This window comes from Balaenoptera borealis, assembly GCF_965194805.1.
Source record: "Balaenoptera borealis genome assembly, chromosome: 3".
Classification (NCBI taxonomy): Eukaryota; Metazoa; Chordata; class Mammalia; order Artiodactyla; family Balaenopteridae; genus Balaenoptera; species Balaenoptera borealis.
This window is the reverse complement of record NC_138866.1, coordinates 3,777,268-3,800,598: the sequence shown is the minus strand read 5'-3', so window position 1 is coordinate 3,800,598 and position 23,331 is coordinate 3,777,268. Positions and strand designations below refer to the sequence as shown.

The window sequence follows — 23,331 nt, the reverse complement described above, 5'->3', positions numbered from 1 at the left end:
AGACGCAAGAGGGAAGAGATATGGGAACATATATATATGTATAACTGATTCACTTTGTTATAAAGCAGAAACTAACACACCATGGTAAAGCAATTAGACTCCAATAAAGATGTTAAAAAAACCCCAAATAACTCAATTTTGTTTCTTTTTATGGCTGAGTAATATTCCATTGTATATATGTGCCACATCGTCTTTATCCATTCATCTGTTGATGGATACTTAGGTTGCTTCCATGTCCTGGCTATTGTAAATAGAGCTGCAATGAACATTGTGATACATGACTCTTTTTGAATTATGGTTTTCTCAGGGTATATGCCCAGTAGTGGGATTGCTGGGTCGTGTGGTAGTTCTATTTTTAGTTTTTTAAGGAACCTCCATACTGTTCCATAATGGCTGTATCAATTTACATTCCCACCAACAGTGCAAGAGGGTTCCCTTTTCTCCACACCCTCTCCAGCATTTATTGTTTGTAGATTTTTTGATGATAGCCATTCTGACTGGTGTGAGATGATATCTCATGGTAGTTTTGATTTACATTTCTCTAATGATTAATGATGTTGAGCATTCTTTCATGTGTCTGTTGGCAATCTGTATATCTTCTTTGGAGAAATGTCTATTTAGGTCTTATGCCCATTTTTGGATTGGGTTGTTTGTTTTTTTTGATATTGAGCTGCATGAGCTGCTTGTAAATTTTGGAGATTAATCCTTTGTCAGTTGCTTCATTTGCAAATATTTTCTCCCTTTCTGAGGGTTGTCTTTTCGTCTTGTTTATGGTTTCCTTTGCTGTGCCAAAGCTTTGAAGTTTCATTACATCCCATTTGTTTATTTTGTTTTTATTTCCATTTCTCTAGGAGATGTGTCAAAAAGGATCTTGCTGTGATTTATGTCATAGAGTGTTCTGCCTATGCTTTCCTCTAAGAGTTTGATAGTGTCTGGCCTTACATTTAGGTCTTTAATCCATTTTGAGTTTATTTTTGTGGGTGGTGTTAGGGAGTGTTCTAATTTCATACTTTTACATGTAGTTGTCCAGTTTTCCCAGCACCACTTATTGAAGAGGCTGTCTTTTCTCCATTGTATATTCTTGCCTCCTTTATCAAAGATAAGGTGACCATGTGTGCCTGGGTTTTTCTCTGGGCTTTCTATCCTGTTCCATTGATCTATATTTCTGTTTTTGTGCCAGTACCATACTGTCTTGATTACTGTAGCTTTGTAGTATAGTCTGAAGTCAGGGAGCCTGATTCCTCTAGCTCCGTTTTTCTTTCTCAAGACTGCTTTGGCTATTGGGGGTCTTCTGTGTTTCCATACAAATTGTGAAATATTTTGTTCTAGTTCTGTGAAAAATGCCAGTGGTAGTTTGATAGGGATTGCATTGAATCTGTAGATTGCTTTGGGTAGTAGAGTCATTTTCACAATGTTGATTCTTCCAACCCAAAAACATGGTATATCTCTCCATCTGTTTGTACCATCTTTAATTTCTTTCATCAGTGTCTTAAAATTTTCTGCATACAGGTCTTTTGTCTCTTTAGGTAGGTTTATTCCTAGGTATTTTATTCTTTTTGTTGCAATGGTAAATGGGAGTGTTTTCCTAATTTCACTTTCAGATTTTTCATCATTAGTGTATAGGAATGCAAGAGATTTCAGAGCATTAATTTTGTATCCTGCTACTTTACCAAATTCATTGATTAGCTCTAGTAGTTTTAGCATCTTTAGGATTCTCTATGTATAGTATCATGTCATCTGCAAACAGTGACAGTTTTACTTCTTCTTTTCTGATTTGGATTCCTTCTATTTCTTCTCTGAATGCTGTGGCTAAAACTTCCAAAACTATGTTGAATGATAGTGGTGAGAGTGGGCAACCTTGTCTTGTTCCTGATCTTAGTGGAAATGGTTTCAGTTTTTCACCATTGAGGATGATGTTGGCTGTGGGTTTATCATATATGGCCTTTATTATGTTGAGGTAAGTTCCCTCTGTGCCTACTTTCTGGAGGGTTTTTATCATAAATGGGTGTTGAATTTTGTCGAAAGCTTTCTCTGCATCTATTGAGATGATCATATGGTTTTTATTCTTCAATTTGTTAGTATGGTGTATCACATTGATTGATTTGCATATATTGAAGAATCCTTGCATTCCTGGGATGAACCCCACTTGATAATGGTGTATGATCCTTTTAATGTGCTGTTGGTTTCTGTTTGCTAGTATTTTGTTGAGGATTTTTGCATCTATGTTCATCAGTGATATTGGCCTGTATTTTTCTTTCTTTGTTACATTTTTGTCTGGTTTTGGTATCAGGGTGATGGTGGCCTCATAGAATGAGTTTGGGAGTGTTCCTCCCTCTGCTATATTTTGGAGGAGTTTGAGAAGGATAGGTGTTAGCTCTTCTCTAAATGTTTGATAGAATTCACCTGTGAAGCCAACTGTTCCTGGGCTTTTGTTTGTTGGAAGATTTTTAATCGCAGTTTCAATTTCAGTGCTTGTGATTGGTCTGTTTATATTTTCCATTTCTTCCTGGGTCAGTCTCGGAAGGTTGTGCATTTCTAAGAATTTGTCCATTTCTTTCAGGTTGTCCATTTTATTGGCATGTAGTTGCTTGTAGTAATCTCTCATGATCCTTTTGTTTCTGCAGTGTCAGTTGTTACTTCTCCTTTTTCATTTCTAATTCTATTGATTTGAGTCTTCTCCCTTTTTTTCTTGATGAGTCTGGCTAATGGTTTATCAATTTTGTTTATCTTCTCAAAGAACCAGCTTTTAGTTTTATTGATCTTTGCTATCGTCTCCTTCATTTCTTTTTCATTTATTTCTGCTCTGATATTTATGATTTCTTTCCTTCTGCTAACTTTGGGGTTTTTTTGTTTTTCTTTCTCTAATTTTTTTAGGTGGAAGGTTAGGTTGTTTCTTTGAGATGTTTCTTGTTTCTTAACGTAGGATTTTATTGCTATAAACTTCCTTCTTAGAACTGCTTTTGCTGCATCCAATAGGTTTTGGGTTGTCGTGTTTTCATTGTCATTTGTTTCTAGGTATTTTCTGATTTCCTCTTTGATTTCTTCAGTGATCTCTTGGTTATTGAGTATTGTGTTGTTTAGCCTCCATATGTTTGTATTTTTTATAGATTTTTTCCCCAGTAATTGATATCTAGTCTCATAGTGTTGTGGTCGGAAAAGATACTTGATACAATTTCAATTTTCTTAAATTTACTGAGGCTTGATTTGTGACCCAAGATATGATCTATCCTGGAGAATGTTCTGTGAGCACTTGAGAAGAAAGTGTATTCTGTTGTTTCTGGATGGAATGTCCTATAAATATCAATTAAGTCCATCTTGTTTAAAGTATCATTTAAAGCTTGTGTTTCCTTATTTATTTTCATTTTGGATGATCTGTCCATTGGTGAAAGTGGGGCATTAAAGTCCCCTGCTATGATTGTGTTACTGTCAATTTCCCCTTTTATGGCTGTCAGTATGTGCCTTATGTATTGAGGTGCTCCTATGTTGGGTGCATAAATATTTACAATTGTTATATCTTCTTTTTGGATTGATCCCTTGATCATTATGTAGTGTCCTTCTTTGTCTCTTGTAATAGTCTTTGTTTTAAAGTCTATTTTGTCTGATATGAGAATTGCTACTCCAGCTTTCTTTTGATTTCCATTTGCATGGAATATCTTTTTCCATCCCCTCACTTTCAGTCTGTATGTGTCCCTAGGTCTGAAGTGGGTCTCTTGTAGACAGCCTATATATGGGTCTTGTTTTTGTATGCATTCAGCCAGTCTATGTCTTTTGGTTGGAGCATTTAATGCATTTACATTTAAGGTAATTATCAATATGTATGTTCCTATTACCATTTTCTTAATTGTTTTGGTTTTGTTATTGTAGGTGTTTTCCTTCTCTTGAGTTTCTTGCCTAGAGAAGTTCCTTTAGCATTTGTTGTAAAGCTGGTTTGGTGGTGCTGAATTCTCTTATCTTTTGTTTGACTGTAAAGGTTTTAATTTCTCTGTCAAATCTGAATGAGATTCTTGCTGGGTAGGGTAATCTTGGTTGTAGGTTTTTCCCCTTCATCACTTTAAATATGTCCTGCCACTCCCTTCTGGCTTGCAGAGTTTCTGCTGAAAGATCAGCTGTTAACCTTATGGGGATTCCCTTGTGTGTTATTTGTTGTTTTTCCCTTGATGCTTTTAATATTTTTTCTTTGTATTTAATTTTTGATAGTTTGATGAATATGTGTCTTGGCGTGTTTCTCCTTGGATTTATCCTGTATGGAACTCTCTGTGCTTCCTGGACTTGATTAACTATTTCCTTTCCCTTATTAGGGAAGTTTTCAACTATAATCTCTTCAAATATTTTCTCAATCCCTTTCTTTTTCTCTTCTTCTTCTGGGACCCCTATAATCCGAATGTTGGTACGTTTAATGTTGTCCCAGAGGTCTCTGAGACTGTCCTCATTTCTTTTCATTATTTTTTCTTTATTCTACTCTGTGGTAGTTATTTCCACTATTTTATCTTCTAAGTCACTTATCCGTTCTTCTGCCTCAGTTATTCTGCTATTGATCCCTTCTAGAGAATTTTTAATTTCATTTATTGTGTTGTTCATCACTGTTTCTTTGCTCTTTAGTTCTTCTAGGTCCTTGTTAAATGTTTCTTGTATTTTCTCCATTCTATTTCCAAGATTTTGGATCATCTTTACTATCATTATTCTGAATTCTTTTTAAGGTAGACTACCTATTTCCTCTTCATTTGTTAGGTCTGGTGGGTTTTTACCTTGCTCCTTCATCTGCTGTGTGTTTCTCTGTCTTCTCATTTTGCTTAACTTACTGTGTTTGGGGTCTCCTTTTTGCAGGCTGCAGGTTCGTAGTTCCCGTTGTTTTTGGTGTCTGTCCCCAGTGGCTAAGGTTGGTTCAGTGGGTTGTGTTGGCTTCCTGGTGGAAGGGACTAGTGCCTGTGTTCTGGTGGATGAGGCTGGATCTTGTCTTTCTGGTGGGCACGTCCACATCTGGTGGTGTGTTTTGGGGTGTCTGTGGCCTTATTATGATTTTAGGCAGCATCTCTGATAATGTGTGGGGCTGTGTTCCTGTCTTGCTAGTTGTTTGGCTTGGGGTGTCCAGCACTGTAGCTTGCTGGTCTTTTGAGTGGAGCTGGGTCTTGGCATTGAGATGGAGATCTCTGGGAGATTTTCACCATTTGATATTATGTGGAGCTGGAAGGTCTTTTGTGGACCAATGTCCTGAACTTGGCTCTCCCATCTCAGAGGCACAGCCCTGACGCCTGGCTGGAGCACCAAGAGCCTGTCATACACATGACTCAGAATAAAGGGGAGAAAAAAAAGAAAGAAAGGAAGAAGAAGATAAAATAAAATAAAGTAAAAAAGTTATTAAAATAAAAATAATTATTAAAAAAATTTTTTTTAAAGTAATAAAAAAGGAAAGAAAGAAAGAAGAGAGCAACCAAACCAAAAAACAAATCCACCAATGATAACAAGTGCTAAAAACTATACTAAAAAAAAAAAAAAGGAAAGAAACGGATAGACAGAACCCTAGGACAAATGGTAAAAGCAAAGCTGTGGAGACCAAATCACACACAGAAGCATACACATAGACACTCACGAAAAGAGAAAAAGCGGAAACAAAAAATATATCCTTGCTTCCAAAGTCCATCTCCTCAATTTGGGATGATTCGTTATCTATTCAGGTATTCCACAGATGCAGGTACATCAAGTTGATTGTGGAGATTTAATCCGCTGCTCCTGAGGCTGCTGGGAGAGATTTCCATTTCTGTTCACACAGCTCCCGGGGTTCAGCTTTGGATTTGGACCCGCCTCTGCATGTAGGTCGCCTGAGGGCATCTGTTCTTCGCTCAGACAGGACGGGGTTAAAGGAGCAGCTGCTTCGGGGGCTCTGGCTCACTCAGGCCACGGGGAGGGAGGGGTACAGAGGAGGCGGGGCGAGCCTGCGGCGTCAGAGGCATCGTGACGTTGCAGCAGCCCGAGGCGCGCCTTGCGTTCTCCCGGGGAAGTTGTCCCCGGATCACGGGACCCTGGCTGTGGCGGGCCGCACAGGCTCCGGGGAGGGGCGGTATGGAGAGTGACCAGGGCTCGCACACAGGCTTCTTGGTGGCGGCAGCAGCCTTAGCGTCTCATGCCCGTCTCTGGGGTCCACGCTGATAGCCGCGGCTCGCGCCCGTCTCTGGAGCTCGTTTAGGCGGCGCTCTGAATCACCTCTCCTCGCGCACCAGGAAACAGATAGGCAAGAAAAAGTCTCTTGCCTCTTCGGCAGCTGCAGACTTTTTCCCGGACTCCCTCCCGGCTAGCTGTGGGCACTAGCCCCCTTTAGGCTATGTTCACGCCGCCAACCCCAGTCCTCTCCCTGCGATCCGACCTCCGAGGCCCGAGCCTCAGCTCCCAGCCCCGCCCGCCCCGGCGGCTGAGCAGAGAAGCCTCTCGGGCTGGTGAGCGCTGCTCGGCGCTGAGCCTCTGTGCGGGAATCTCTCCATTTTTCCCTCTGTGCCCCTGTTGCTGTGGGATCCGCACTGATAGCCGCGGCTCGTGCCCTTCTCTGGAGCTCGTTTAGGTGGTGCTCTGAATCCCCTCTCCTTGCGCGCTGCGAAACAAAGAGGCAAGAAAAAGTCTCTTGCCTCTTCGGCAGCTGCAGACTTTTTCCCGGACTCCCTCCCGGCTAACACCGAAGCCGAAGCCTCAGCTCCCAGCCCCGCCCGCCTCGGCGGGGGAGCAGACAAGCCTCTCGGGCTGGTGAGTGCTGCTCGGCACCGAGCCTCCGTGCGGGAATCTCTCCGCTTTGCCCTCCGCACCCCTGTTGCTGCGCTCTCCTCCATGGCTCCGAAGCTTCCCCTTCTGCCACCCGCAGTCTCCGCCCACGAAGGGGCTCCTAGTGTGTGGACACCTTTCCTCCTTCATGGCTCCCTCCCAGTGGTGCAGGTCCCATCCCTATTCTTTTATCTCTGTTATTTCTTTTTTCTTTTGCCCTACCCAGGTACGTGGGGAGTTTCTTGCCTTTTGGGAGGTCTGAGGTCTTCTGCCAGCGTTCAGTAGGTGTTCTGTAGCAGTTGTTCCACATGTAGATGTATTTTTGATGTATTTGTGGGGAGGAAGGTGATCTCCACGTCTTACTCTTCCGCCATCTCGAAGCTCCTCTCTCTGGCAAGTATTTTAGTAACAACTGACCTATCTTGAATTTTCATGAATATTTTTTTCACTTATACCAAACACTGAGCCTTCATTTTACTTGGCCTTGTCATATTTTTGTTTTATGTAATAAATTTACTTGAGTTGTATTAAAAAAATAAAAGAAATAATTGGATCAAGGGTATTACCTCTTTGGCTAACTATCACATAGCCGGGGTAATATATAGTCAATGTTACTATTCTGGATCAGTAGTCAGTTCAATGTTGTTCTCTTTTTTTAGGAGATGAGACAAAGAATTATTAACATCAATTAGTAAATATTTAAATGCCTAAGAAAATGAAATATGGACAGCAATGATCAATGGAAATAATGCTTCAATCTTTTTATCATCTGCTATGCTTTGTACTCCTCAAGGTGGGTACTCAATGCTGTTCAAGGTTCTGCCATGATCCCTGTGGTCAAAAAATTTACGTTTGCATCTACGTGTGTGGACCAGCGTGAGTAATAATTAAATTTCTTGTCGAGGCGACTAATGGCATTCACTATCTGGGACTTCCCTGGTGGTCCAGTGGTTAAGACTCCATGCTTCCACTGCAGGGGGCGAGGGTTCAATCCCAGGTTGGGGAACTAAGATCCCACATGTTGCGCAGCCAGAAAAAAAAAAAACTGAAATATAATGACAGAAGGCCAACCATAGCCTGATAATGAAGCTGGTGTTGACATGAAGCATTATGTTGATTAATTGATATATTAAACATTGAGGTCAAATAGACAAAGAGATCTAGTCTCTGTGGGAAATAATTCTATAGACAGATCTTAGGAATTTTCAAGAGACTTCTTAGGTTTTTGTGATTTACATGAATTTATTTTGTTATTATTTGTGAATGATTGAATTAAACAAAAGATGAAGAATAAGGGTAAATTCTGGGCCAATGATGATGACTGGCGCATATGAGTCATATACAGTGAATATTACGTGTCGGGAGCTCTGAGGTCCAACATAAAAAGAATCTAGTACGTTCACCCTGTTTGACATGTTCCATTAGACATTTGTCACATATATGCAAGGATCTTTTTCTTGGACTTGTGGCCATAGATTTAAAAAATATTGTTATAAAAGAATCAATAGCAGAGTAAGGCTGATGTTTGATTGATTAAGAGAAAAATAAATAAATATTACTATAAATTAATAAATACCTAAATTACTGTGTATATGAATGGTAGAAAGTATGGATTAATGGCGTGAATGTCTCAATCTTTTTATTACCTTCTCTGCTTGGTACTCTTCAGAACAGATACTGGAGCTGATTTCAGCTTCCACCATGATCAAGGTTACTGTACTGCCTCTGTCAGGAAAGAGACAAAGGTAGGTAATGGTCAAAGATCTTGTCTTGGTTTGGGTCTTCGTTTAAGGGTGTCATGGTATTATTAAAAATTCTTAAATCAAAAAGTTAACTATTGTCAATGATAAATATGTATGAAATATGTTGATTAATCAATAATGTGTAACACTGAGATTGAATAACAGAAGAGGTATGATCCATGTGGGAAATGATTGTATAGACAGACTGTAGAATCTTGCTCTTGGGTTTTTTTTTTTGTGAATTATATACTTATTTTATTATTATCAAAGAATTAATAATTATTAATAGTTTAATCAATACAAATATAAACACCAGTGGAAAAAATGACACCCTAATATGGAATAACATGACATTGATGACTACTGGTGACATATGAGTTGTGGATGATGAAAATAAGTGTCTGAAATGCTGAGATCCAATACACAACATAATGTGTTTGATCCTTCTTTTGGAAATGATCATATAGACAACTGTCAGAAATATACAAAGGTCATGTTCTTATATTAGATTCATAGATTTAGATTCATCATTATTAATGGATCATAGATAGAACCATTAGAGAAAGATAAAGGGGAAAATGAAGCATTATTCAATCATGAACATATGTAGTGAGGCAAGATATATTATTAATATATATTGAAAACAGTGAAGCCCTTTAAGAAACAAATGGATCAAGGGTGTTACTTCTTTGGCTAAGGATCATGTAGACATAGATAATTAACAGTCAGTTTTATTATTCTGGATCAGTTGCAAGGTTGAGGTTGTTCTCTTTGTTAATAGAAAAAATGTGTATATATAATGAAAAATTAATAAATACCTAAAAAATTGTAGTAAGTGATGTGGAAAGGAAGGACCAATGTAGATAAGGTCCTAACTTTTTTTTTTATAAACTGTTCTGCTCTGTACTCGTCAGAGTGAACACTCTTGAGGGATTTAACCATCTTCCACGATCACAAGCTCTTTGGTTGCATCTATACATTAGAAGCATGGAGACCACTGTAAGTCATAGTCAAAGTTCTCGTGTTGGTTTGGGTGGTTTGCTTAAAAATAGTTACTGTATGATTAGTGTGAATTAATGAATTAATAAACAATTTAGAAATGAACAAAGAGAAATTGAGCCAATCCTGGACCAATGATGATGACTGATGGTTTGAATCAAGGATGATAAATAATATGTGTCTGAAACTCTGAGGTCCAGCAAAAAGAAGTCTAATGCATTAACTCTGTTTGTAAAGATCCTATAGATAAAAGTCAGGAATATACAAGGATCTTGTTTACTCTTTGTGTTCATTCATGCATTTTCACTTTACTGTTATAATTGGAGAAATGAAATAATCAAAAACCAAATATGTAAATAAATAAAGCTGAATGGGTGAATCCTTATCCAATTATAAAAATATGTGGTCATGCAAGAAATACTGTTAATAAATTTGAAAACAGTGAAATCCAAAGAGAAACAAATGGTGCATGACTGTTAAATCTTTGGCTAAGAATAATACAGACAATATTAAGATTACTTACTGTAATCAGTAAGATTACTTACTGTAAGTCACTGCTCATTTTCTGTGTCAGGGACAAGTTTTAAGTTCATTTTTTTAAGAGAAAATGAAATAAACATACTCCAAATTAACGATTGTCTAAGTCACTAAAAATGAAATGCAGAAGCAAGGATCAATGGAGATGAGTTCTCAATATTTTATTATCTGCTCTGACCTGTACTTCTCAGAATGGATGCCCTTGAGCTGATTTAAGCATCTTCCATGGACAGAAGCCCTATGGTTGCATCTGTGTTAGGAGGATGGAGAACAATGTGAGTAGTAGTCAATGTTCTTGTCTTGGATTGAGCCGTATTTTTGTTTAATTGTTACTTTAAAAGATATTATTAAAAAAATTAAATATTAATAAAAAAGTCCAAGCATGCTAATGTCAAATACCATTGATACAAAACAATATGATTAATCCATATATGAAACACTGAGTTCAGTTAATGAAAGAGTTGGGTGTCAGGGGAAATGATTGTATAGATAAATGTTAGGGATATTCAAGACTCTAACACATAATTTTTTGCGTGATTTATGTTTTTTTTTTTTTTTTTTGGCTTTGTTGGGTCTTTGTTCCTGCGCACGGGCTTTCTCTGGTTGCGGCGAGTGGGAGCTACTTTTCATTGCAGTGCGTGGGCTTCTCGTTGCAGTGGCTTCTCTTGTTGTGGAGCACGGGCTCTAGACATGCGGCTTCAGTAGTTGTGGCACGCGGGCCCTAGAGCTCACAGGCTTCAGTAGTTGCGGCACATGGGCTCAGTAGTAGCGGCATGAGGTCTCTAGGGTGTGCGGGCTCAGTAGTTGTGACTCGCGGGCTCTAGAGTGCAGGCTCAGTAGTTGTGGCACATGGGCTTTGTTGCTCTGCAGCATGTGGGATCTCCCCAGACCAGGGATTGAACCCATGTCCCCTGCATTGGCAGGTGGTCTCTCAACCACTGGGCCACCAGGGAAGTCCCTGATTTATGTTTATTTAAATAATGGTGAATTAATTAATAAACAAGTATAGATGACAGCAGAGAAAAGTGCCTCTCCTGGACCATTGGTCATGACTGGAGGCATAGGAGTCATATATGGTGAATACCATGTGTCTGTAACCCTGATTCCACACAACGCAAAATCTAGCCTATGTCCTGTTATAAATGACCCCATGGATTGATGTTAGGAATATACAAACATTATATTCCTATTTTGGGTTAATAGATTTAGACATATTATTAATAATAAATCAGCAATCTAGCCATTAAAAAATGTAAAAAAACACATAAAAAGAAGAAGGCGAAGCATTGTTCACTAGGAACATATGTGGTCAGGCAAGAAATATTATTAATAAAATAGAAAACATTCATGCCCTTTAAGCAATAAATGAATAAGTGTTTTGCCCTTTTGCTGAAAGGATCATACAGACACTGATAAGTAAGAGTCAACATTGTTGTTCTGGGTCAGTCTCAAGTGTAAGGTTTTCTTTTCTTAAGAGAAAAAATACTATGTTATGAAAAATTAATGAATGCCTCAATGAGTAAGTGAAATGTGGATAACAAAGATCAATGGAGATAAGGTCTGAAATTTTTTATCATCTTTTCTGCTCTGTACCTCTTAGAATGGGAGCACTCAAGCTGGTTGAAGGATTCTTCTATGGTCCTGAGAGCTCTGGTTGCATTCATGTGTTAGGACTGTGGAGACCATGTGAGTAATAGACAAATTTTGGCCTTAGTTTCAATATTTTATTTAAGGCTATTGACTGTATTATTGCAAGTTGTGAAATATAATCAATGAAATCCAAATAGCCCAGTGTGAAATATGGGATTAATATGAAGTACTATATTGATTCACTCATAAAATGAAAAATGAGAGTAATTAATGAAAGATGTTGACACAAGAATGATTCTAAATATATATTAGAGATTTCTAAGCTCTTTGGTGGTTCCGATGAATAACCATTTTTAAAATTATAATTACTGAATTATGAATTGAGCAATAAGTAATATAGAAATGAATGAGTAAAAAGAGGTATGGTATTGGATCAATGATGACTACTGGTGGCGTATGAGTCGTGTACAGTGAATATGTTCTGGAACTCTGAGGTCCAATGCAAAAGAAATGTCTTTTTTCTCTTCATGCATTTTCATTCTTTATTATAATTGAAGCAATGAAAGAATCAATAAACAAACATGTGGACAAATGGAGAGAAAGTCTCAATCTTTTTATCGCCTTCTGTTTGGTACTTTTCAGAATAGAAGCTCAAAGTGATTTCAGTCTCTATTGTGATCAAGGTTATCATTTTCAGGTTGGTATAAGACAGAGACCCAGGTGAGTAATGACCAACGTTCCTCTCTTGGTTTGGGTAATTTACTTAAGTGTTTTCATTGTATTCTAAAAAGTAATAAATGCAATCAACAGGTTAATAATGGCCCATTGATAAATATGACCTGAAACTTTATACTGATTAATTGATATTGTAGGTACTTCCCTGGTGGTGCAGTGGTTAGAATCTGCCTGCCAATGCAGGGGACACGGGTTCCAGCCCTGGTCCGGGAAGATCCTACATGCTGCAGAGCAACTAAGCCTGTGCGCCACAACTACTGAGCTGCGCTCAAGAGTCCATGAGCCACAAGTACTGAGCCCGTGTGCCTAGAGCCTGTGCTCCGCAACGAGAGAAGCCACCGCAATGAGAAGCCCGCACACTACAACGAAGAGTAGCCCCTACTTGTCACAACTAGAGAAAGCCTGAGTGCAGCAACAAAGACCCAATGCAGCCAAAAATAAATAAACAAACAAATAAATAAATAAATAAATAAATTTATTTTAAAAAATTGATATTGTATAACATTGATATTCATTAATGAAAGAGTTGTAATCTATTTTGGTAATGATTAGAGAGAAGTTATGGATATTTGAGTGTCTTGTTCTTTGGCTTTTGTTAATCATGTATTTATTTTATTACTATCAATGCAGTAATGATTTAATTGATACAAATATATAAATGAATGAACTAAAATTGGGCTTAAATGAACCAATGATGAGAATTGGTAGAGGTTGAGGCACAGCTGATGAATAATAAGTATCTGGAACCCTGAGGTCCAAGACAATACATACTCTCTTTTCATGTTTATTTGATCCTATGGACAGATGTTAGGAACGTATAATTTTCAAGTTCTTTGATTAAGTTTTAAAATTATTACTCGATCAATGAGAGCACCATTAAAGATACATAAATAATAGATTACAAAGAAAAGATAAATTATGTTCTCATTATGAACATCTATGATGAGACAAGAAATATTAATAAAAATTTCCAGCCCTGATGACCACTATGAAATAGATGGATCAAGGGTATCATCACTTTTGCCAGGTATCAGATAGACTCGAACAATTAGGAGTCAATTTTATTGTTCTGAGTCAATCTTAAGTATGAGGTTGTTCTTTCCGTTAAGAGAAAACAATTTCTACATTATGAAAAAGTTATAAATTCCTAAATGACTGGGTAAGAGAAATGTAGAATGCAAGAGTCAATGGAGATAAATTTTCTTTTCTTTTTTTCTCATTGACTGTGCCTCATATTGTTCAAAATGGACACATTCGTGCTGTTGAAGCATTATTCCACGGTGATGCACCTTAAGATTGCATCTCTGTATTAGAAGCACAGAGACAAATGTGAGTAATAGTCAAATTTCTCGTCTTAGTTTCAGTGATTTTTTTCCCCCTGTGCATTCAGTGTATTACTTGAAACTTCCATATAGAGTAACAGAAGGCCAGTATAGCTCAGTGATAAATATAGACCTTCATTAAACACTAATTGATTAATGCATAGATGTATAATAGCATAAAATTTAAAAAGAGATACGTTGCTGTGAGAATGATCTATTTACAGTTAGCGATATCATGACCCTTCTTGGTTTTTTTTTTTTTTTTATAAATTAATTAATTTATTTTTGGCTGTGTTGGGTCTTCGTTTCTGTGCGAGGGCTTTCTCTAGTTGCGGCAAGCGGGGGCCACTCTTCATCGCGGTGCGCGGGCCTCTCACTATCACGGCCTTTCTTGTTGCAGAGCACAGGCTCCAGACGCGCAGGCTCAGTAGTTGTGGCTCACGGGCCCAGTTGCTCCGCGGCATGTGGGATCTTCCCAGACCAGGGCTCGAACCCGTGTCCCCTGCATTGGCAGGCGGATTCTCAACCACTGCACCACCAGAGAAGCCCTTTTCCTGGGTTTTGTGACTAATAATTTTAAAATTATTATGAGTGACTTACTGAATTAGTCAATAAACAAATAGAAATGAACAAAGAAAGGAGTAAAAAGTATTAAAAAGTATTAAATTAATCAAAAACTTACTCATAGTTCAATGATAAATATAAGAAATATTCTTTTGAATAATTGATAATGGGCAGGATTGAGGTCGAAAATTGGAAGAGATGGACCCTTAATGGGAAATGATTCTGTAAACTGAGGTTAGGGGTATTGAAGTGTGTTATTCTTGGAATATTTAGTGAACCATATATTATTTTATTATTCCATATGGAAATGATGGAAGAAAAGAGACTCAGTGATGGACCAGTGATGATGATTGTGATGGGAAGAGTTCTGAATGATGAAAACATGTCTGAAACTCTGAGGTCCAACCCAGACCGTAAGTAGTCTCTTCCTTCTGGTGAAACTGTTTCTATAGAGAGATGACAGGAATATAAATAGATCACATTTTTGTATGGGTTTCATAGACAGATTTGTTATTATTAATAGATCTATAATGAACCATTAAGCAAATATAGATGAACATAAGGAAAAACAGGGTGAAGTGAGACAAAAGATACTGTTAATAAATATTGAAAACACTGATGCGCATTAAATAAATGGGTGAAGGTCACCTGTTTGGCCAAGGTTAGATAGAAAGACACGCATAAGTAAGGGTCAGTTTAATTGTTCTGCTTCAGACGAAAGACTGAGATTTTCTTTTAACAAGGTAAAAATTTAGAGAAAAAAAGTAACAGAAACATAAATACTGAGTAACAGAAATGCAGAAAACAAAGATAGTGGTGATTAGGTCTGAATATTTTTATCATCTTCTGTGTTGTGTACACCTCAGAATGAAGTCACTAGACGCGATTTAGAATCGTCCATGGATATGAGCTATGGGTTTGCCTCTGCGAAATAGGAGATGGAGATTACTGTGAGTCATAGTAGAAGTTCTTTCCTCTATGGTTTTATTAAAGTAATTCAGTGTATTTAATAAGAAATGAGGAATATAAGTAAAGAAGGAGACTGCATCTCAGTGTTGAGTATGGATATAAAAACCACTATATGGATTAATACATATGTAGAAAACAATGTATTAAAGAGAGATATATATTTAAGTAATAATTATTCTGTATATATGAAGGCTTTTCTTATTTTTTCTTGAATTGTACTGCTAAAAATAATTAGTGATTTTTTTATTTAATCAAAAAAGAGATGTGTACATAGAAAAAGGACCAATATTGGATCGATGATGATTTCTGGTCATCAATATGAGTGATTTACAGTGAATACTTGTCTGGAATTCTGAGGTCTGATATTACATTAATCTATTCCATTCTCAACTCGAGAAGGCATCCTATAGACAGGAATAAATGAGGAGCTTACTTTGCTCTTGTGTTCATATTTTTCATTCTATTATTAAAATAGGAAAATGGGAGAATCTATAAATATATATGTAATTAAAAATAAAGGTGAATGATCTGTATATCTTCTTGGGAGAAATGCCTATTTAGATCTTCTGCCCATTTTTTGATTGGGTTGTTGTTATTTATTTATTTATTATTTTTAAAATTAGTATGTATTGGAGCATGGTTGCTTAACAATGTTGTGTTAGCTTCCGCTGCACAACAAAATGAATCAGAGCTGCATGAGCTGTTTGTATATTTTGGAGATTAATCCCTTGTTAGTTGCTTGGTTTGCAAATATTTTCCCCCATTCTGTGGGTTTTCTTTTCGTTTTGTTAATGGTTTCCTTTGCTGTGCAAAAGCCTTTAAGTTTAATTAGGTCCCATTTGTTTATTACTGTTTTTATGTTCATTAGGAGATGGATCAAAAAAGATCTTGCTGCGATTTGTGTCACAGAGGGTTCTCCCTATGTTTTCCTTTAAAAGTTTTACACTATCCGGCCTTACATTTAGGTCTTTAATCCATTTTGAGTTTATTTTTGTGTATGGGGCTAGGGTGTGTTCTAATTTCATTCTTCAACATGTAGCTGTCCAGTTTTTCCAGCACCACTTATTGAAGAGACTGTCTTTTCTCCATTGTATATGTATACTTGCCACTTTTGTCATAGATTAGGTGACCATAAATGCGTGGGTTTATCTCTGGACTTTCTATCCTGTACCATTGATCTATATTTCTGTTTTTGTGCCAGTACCATACTGTTTGATGACTATAGCTTTCTAGAAGAATCTGAAGTCAGGGAGCCTGATTTCTCCAGATCTGTTTTTCTTTCTCAAGATTGCTTTGGCTATTCATGGTCTTTTGTATTTCCATACAAATTGTAAAGTTTTTTGTTCTAATTCTGTAAAAAAAAAAATTGGTAATTTGATAAGGATTGCTTTGAATCTGTAGATATCTTTGGATACGTAGCCATTTTCAGAATATTGATTCTTTCATCCAAGAATATGGTATATCTCATCATCTGTTTGTGTCATCTTTTATTTCTTTCATCAGCATCTTATCGTTTTCTAATTACAGGTCTTTGGCTTCCTTACGAAGGTTTATTCCTAGCTATTTTATTCTTTTTGATGCAGTGGTAAATGTGATTGTTTCCATAATCCCTATTTATGAACTTCCATTGTTAGAGTATAGTAATGCAAGAGATTTCTGTGTATTAACTGTGAATCCTGCAACTTTTCCAAATTCATTGAAGAGCTCTACTAGTTTTCTGGTATCATATATATGATTTTATATGTATAGTATAATATCATCGGCAAATAGTGACAGTTTTACATTTTCTTTTCCAACTTGGATCACTTTTAATTCTTTTCTTCTCTGAAACCAGTGGTTAGGGCTTCCAAAACTATGCTGAATTATACCCAAATAAAAATTTTAAAATATTAGGTGAACGAAAAAAAGAACAATTTCCAATTATGGGAAATATGGGTGGAGACAATAGATAGCTAGTGGGAAGCAGCCGCATAGCACAGGGAGATCAGCTCGGTGCTTTGTGACCACCTAGAGGGGTGGGATAGGGAGGGTAGGAGGGAGGGAGATGCAAGAGGGAAGAGATATGGGGATATATGTATATGTATAACTGATTCACTTTGTTATAAAGCAGAAACTAACACACCATTGTAAAGCAATTATACTCCGATAAAGGTGTTAAAAAAAAAAAAAGATATACCAGTAATATGTCAAACAAAGACTGAATTTCAATTATAAAGCCACGGGACATGACTGTTACCACTTAGGGTAAGGAGGAGGGGTCAGGAGAAGTGGTTGACAATCTTCATATTCTGGCACAGCGGCAAGATTGAAGATTCCTTTTCAACAGATTTCACATATCCTCAACATTAGGGATTGCCTAAATAATGATATGAATGTGGAAGCAGGGATGAGTGGAGAGTGCCTCCACCATTTTTATCTTCTGCTTTGTTTTATACTCCTCAGAGTGGATGCACTGGACCAGAAATGAGGATTCTTCCTTGAATGCCAGCCTAGGAGGGCATCTTGGTCACAGGAGCCCGGACACCCATGTGAGCATCATCTAGTTCCTAGTCTGGGGATGGGTGGTTTCTCTAAAAGTAATGAGTATGCTAAAAAAAAAATGGGTGAAAGAAAATTAAAGGAGGACATCTTTATCCCATTAATAAACAAGGAACTGTTGTGAAGCAAAAACCTGATAATAAATATGACAGAGATATAATGATGTGAGAATGGTTATAGAGACAGGTGAACGATATCGAGGTCTCGCTGGGTTTTGCAAACCATAGAGTGTCAAAATTGGCATTAATGAAGTAACGCATGAATCAGTGAAACATATAGAATGAAGAGAAAGTCATCTTTTCTGGATCGATGATCATAAATGCCAGTGCATGAGTCATCGGTGACGAATAATATGTGTCTGGAACTCTGAGGTCCAATACACAGGAAATGTGGTCTATCTCTTCATGCGTTTTCACTGGTTATGCTAATTGAGCCAATGAAAGCATCAGTAAACAAATCTGCTGATCCATGGAGAGAAAGTCTCAATCTCGGTCATTACCTTCTCTGTTCGGTACTTTTCAGAATAGAAGCTCAAGGCGATTTCAGCCTCCATTCTGATCAAGCTTCTCCTTTTCAGGTTGCTATGGGACAGAGACCCAGGTGAGTCATGGCCAGGGTTCCTGTCTTGGTTTGGGGAATTTGTTTAAGTGTTTTCATTGTATTCTCAAAAGTCATCGATATATATCAAAGGGTTGACGAAGGCCCGTTGAAAAATAAGCCATGAGAGCTTATGCTGATGAAGTGATCATCTAGATCCTGGAAATGCATTAAGGAAAGAGATCTCATGTATGATGATAGTGATTGGACAGAAGTTAGGGATATTCGCAGGTCTTGTTCTTGGGTTTGGGGTATTCGTGTCTTTCTTTCATTAGTATCAATGGTGTAATGATTTATTTGATAGAGATATATCAATGAATGAAGTAAAATTGGACCCAAGGGGACCAAAGATGAAGTTGGGTAGAGGATAAAGCATGGGCAAGGAACTATAAGTATCTGGAATTTGAGGGCCAAGAAGGATACATACTGTGTTTTCTACATTGATTTCTTCCTATGTACAGATGTTCAGAATATATAACATCATGCTCTTAGTTTGGGTTACTCAATTTAGATTTCATATTATTAATCAATAAGTGATAGAACCGTTCAAAATATGTAAATATTAGATTGAGAAGAAAAAGTCAGTTAATTCCCACAGTGGACACATGTGGTCTGGCAAGAAGCAATCCTAAATATTTCCACTGGTAATGACCGTTAATAACAAATGGATCTAGGAGGTCAGCTGTTTGGCCAAGCTTCAAGTAGATGTGAATAATTAAGAGTCAATTTAATCGTTCTGGGGTGCTCTCAAGTTTGACGGTATTTTTGTTTGTAGAAAAAGAAAAATCTCTGCATTATGAAAGAGTGACCAATTCCTCATGATTGAGAACATTAAATCTGGAAAGAATGCATCAAAGTCCATAAAGTTTCCTTTCTCTCTCTTTTGTTTCATCGACTGTGCTTTCTATTGATTAAAGTGGACACATTCGAACTGATCAAGCTATCAGTATTTCATGGTGATGCACCTTATGATTGCAGGAAGCCTGTGAGTAATAATCAAATTTCATGTCATGGTTTCTGTTATTATGGTGTCCCTCTGTGTGTGCATTCAGTGTAGTATTGTAGAGATCTCTATAGGAAAACCAAGGCCAATGAAGCTCGCTGATAAATGTTACATTTTATGAAACATAAATTGATTACATGGTTTCTGTTATTATTTTGTCCCTCTGTGTATGCATTCAGCGTATTACTAGAGAGATCCCTATAGGAAAACAGAAGGCCAGTCAGCTCAGTGATAAATGTTACATTTTATGAAATATTAATTGCTTACTGCCCCAATGAAAAAAACAAGGCAAAACAAAACAAATCAAACCACAACAACACAAAATCAGCATTGTGATTTACAGGTGAGACACACTGCTGTGAGAATAAATTATGGAGAGAAGAGGGATATCATGACTGCCCTTAGGTTTTGTGATTAATAGGGTTTTCAATACCTATGAGAGATTTATTGCCTCAATCAGTACACGATGTAGAAATACACGAAGAGAAGGAGGGACAGTATTGGATCGAGGATGACTACTGGTGGCGTATGAGTCGTGTACGATGAATACGTGTCTGGAACTCTGAGGTCTGATGCAAATGGAATCTAGTCCATTGTCCTATCGGTAGTGACCCTAGAGGCTGAAGTCAGGAATGAATGAGGGTCTTCTTTGCAGTCTTTGTGTTTATGCCTTTTCATTCTGTTTGTACAATTGAAAAACTGAGGCTCTCTTCATAAATATATGAATAAAACTAAAGATGAACGATGGAAAACAATTTCCAATCACAGAAATATGGGTGGAGACGAGACATGCGATTAATATATCAAGGAAAGCCTGAATTTCAATTAGAAAGCCATGGCACATGACTGTTACCACTTACGGTAATGAGGTGGGGGCCAGGAGAAGTGGTAGACAACATTCATATTCTGGCACAGAGACAATATTGAAGTGGTTCCTTTTCAACAGCTTTCCTATATCCACTACATTAGGGATTTCCTATATAACGATGTGAATGTGGAAGCAGGGATGAGTGGAGCGTGTCTCCACCATTTTTATCTTCTGCTTTGCTTTATACACCTCAGAGTGGATGCACTGGACCAGAAATGAAGATTCTTCCTTGAGTGCCAGCCTAGGATGGCATCTTGGTCATAGGAGCCAGGAGACCCTTGTGAGCATCATCTAGTTCCTAGTTTGGGGATGGGTGTTTTCACTAAAAGTAATGAGTATGTTAACAAAATGGGTGAAAGAAAATTAAAGAAGGGCATCTTTATCCCATTGATAAATAAGGAACTGTTGTGAAGCAAAACCCTGATAATAAATATGAGAGAGATATAATGGTGTGAGGATAGTTCAAGACAGGTGAGCGATAACAAGGCCTCATTGGGTTTTGCGAACCCCAGAGTGTCAAAATTCACATTAGTGAATTAATGCATGAATCAGTGAACCGTACAGAATGAAGAGAAAGTCATCTTTTCTGGATCGATGTTGATAAATGCCAGCGTATGAGTCATCGATGACGAATAATATGTGTCTGGAACTCTGAGGTCCAATACAAAAGAAATGTGATCTTTCTCTTCATGCGTTTTCACTGGTTATGCTAATTGAGCCAATGAACGCATCAGTAAACAAATCTGCTGATCCATGGAGAGAAAGTCTCCATCTCATCATCACCTTCTCTGTTCGGTACTTTTTAGACTAGAAACTCAAGGTAATTTCAGCCTCCATTTTGATCAAGGTTCTCCATTTCAGGTTGCTATGGGGCAGAGACCCAGGTGAGTTTTGTCCAGCGTTCCTGTCTTGGTTTGGGGAATTGATTTAAGTGCTTTCATTGTATTCTCAAAACTCATTGACATATTTCAAAGGGTTGATGATGACCCGTTGTAAAACAAGCCATGAGAGCTTATGCTGATGAAATGGTCATCTAGATCCTGGAAATTCCTTAAGAAAAGAGATCTCATGTATGGTCGTAGTGATTGGAGAGAAGTTAGGGATATTCACAGGTCTTGTTCTTGGGTTTTGGGTATTCGTGTCTTTCTTTCATTAGTATCAATAATATAATGATTTAATTGATAGAGATGTATAAATAAATGAAGTATAATTGGACCCAAGGGGACCAACAATAAAGATGGGTAGAGGATGAGGCATCGGCAAGGAACCACAAGCATTTGGAGGCCGGACGGCAAAGAAGGATACATACTCTGTTTTCTACATTGATTTCTTCCTATGGACAGATGTTCAGAATATATAATGTCATGCTCTTATTTTGGTTACTCAATATAGTTTTCATACTATTAATCGATCAGTGATAGAACCCTTCAAAATAAGTAAATAGTAGATTAAGAAGAAAAGGTCAATTATTGCCTACTGTGGACACATGTGCTTTGGCAAGAAGTAATCCTAAGGACTGCTGCCAGTGATGCCCGTTAATAACAAGCGGACCTAGGAGTTCCAGTGCACATGGAATCTAGTCCGTTGTCCTATTGGAAGTGACCCTAGAGGCAGAGGTCAGGAATGATGAGGGGCTTCTTTGTGTTCTTTGTATGCATGCCTTTTCATTCTGTTCAACAATTGAAAAACTGAGGCTCTCTTCATAAATACATGAATAAATATAAAAATTAACGACGGCAATTACCAATCACGGAAATATGGGTGGAGGTGAGATATACCATTAATATATTAAGGAAAGCCTGAATTTCAATTAGAAAGCCATGGCACATGATGGATACCACTAGGGTAAGGAGGAGCAGGCCAGGATAATGGGTAGACAAACTTCATAATATGGCACACCGGCAAGATTGAACTGGTTTCTTTTCAACAGATTTCACATATCCGCTGTATTAGGGATTGCCTAAATAACAATGGGAATGTGGAAGCCGAGATGAGTGGTGAGTGTCTCCACCATTTTTATCTTCTGCTTTGCTTTATACTCCTCAGAGTGGATGCACTGTACGAGAAAAGAGGCTTTGCCCTCGAGTGCCAGCCTAGGATGGCATCTTGGTCGTAGGAGCCTGTGTGAGCATCATCTAGTTCCTAGTCTGGGGGTGGGTGTTTTCACTAAAACTAATGACTATGCTAACAAAATGGGTGAAAGAAAATTGAAGGAGGGCATCTTTATCCCACTGATAAACAAGGAACTGCTGTGAGGCAGAGACCCGATAATAAATATGAGAGAGATACGATGATGTGAGAATGGTTCTAGAGACAGGTGAGCGATATAGAGGCCTTTCTGGGTTTTGCAAACCCTAGAGTGTCAAAATTGGCATTAGGGAAGTAACGCATGAATCAGTGAAACATATTGAATGAAGAGAAAGTCATCTTTTCTAGATCAATGATGATAAATGCCAGCGTATGAGTCATTGGTGATGAATAATATGTGTCTGGAACTTTGAGGTCCAATACAAAAGAAATGTGGTCTTTCTCCTCATTAGTTTTCATTGGTTATGTGAATTGAGCCAATGAAAGCATCAATCAACAGATAGGCAGATCCATGGAGAGAAAGTCTCCATCTCGTCATCACCTTCTCTGTTTGGTACTTTTCAGAATAGAAGCTCAAGGAGATTTCAGCCTCCATTGTGATCAAGGTTCTCCTTTTCAGGTTGCTATGGGACAGACACCCAGGTGAGCTATGGCCAGGTTTCCTGTCTTGGTTTGGGGAATTGGTTTAAGTGTTTTTATTGTATTCGTAAAAGTCATAGATATATATAAAAGGGTTGACGAAGGCCTGTTGATAAACAAGCCATGAGAGCTTATGCTGAAGAAGTGATCATCTAGATCCTGGAAATTCATTAAGGAAAGCGATCTCATGTATGGTGATAGTGATTGGAGAGAAGTTAGGGATATTCGCGGGTCTTGTTCCTGGGTTTTGGGTATTCGTGTCTTTCGTTCATCAGTATCACTGATGTAATGATTTAATTGATATATATCAATGAATGAAATAAAATTGGACCAAGGGGGGCCAACGATCAAGTTGGGTATAAGATGAGGCCTGGGTAGGGAACCATAAGTATCTGG

General features: G+C 37.8%; 1 protein-coding gene across 4 annotated transcripts in view; it reads left to right on the top strand.

Annotated features, from left to right (window-relative positions):
- Positions 1-23,331, top strand: part of LOC309626243 (uncharacterized protein) — a gene marked incomplete at its 5' end in the record, with an annotated part of 91,646 nt that overhangs the window by 32,214 nt on the left and 36,101 nt on the right. For 2 of the 4 annotated variants that reach the window (XR_014243065.1, XM_082386766.1), the window contains 2 exons: positions 14,535-14,646; positions 17,645-17,730. Coding sequence is in view for 1 of the 4 variants with exons in the window: in XM_082386766.1 (XP_082242892.1) it covers positions 14,535-14,646; positions 17,645-17,730 (198 nt within the window). Of the gene's footprint in view, positions 1-6,970; positions 17,731-18,262; positions 18,411-19,112; positions 19,472-23,331 lie in introns of those variants that run through there. The other 2 variants (XR_014243066.1, XR_014243067.1) reach the window with 2 other exon arrangements.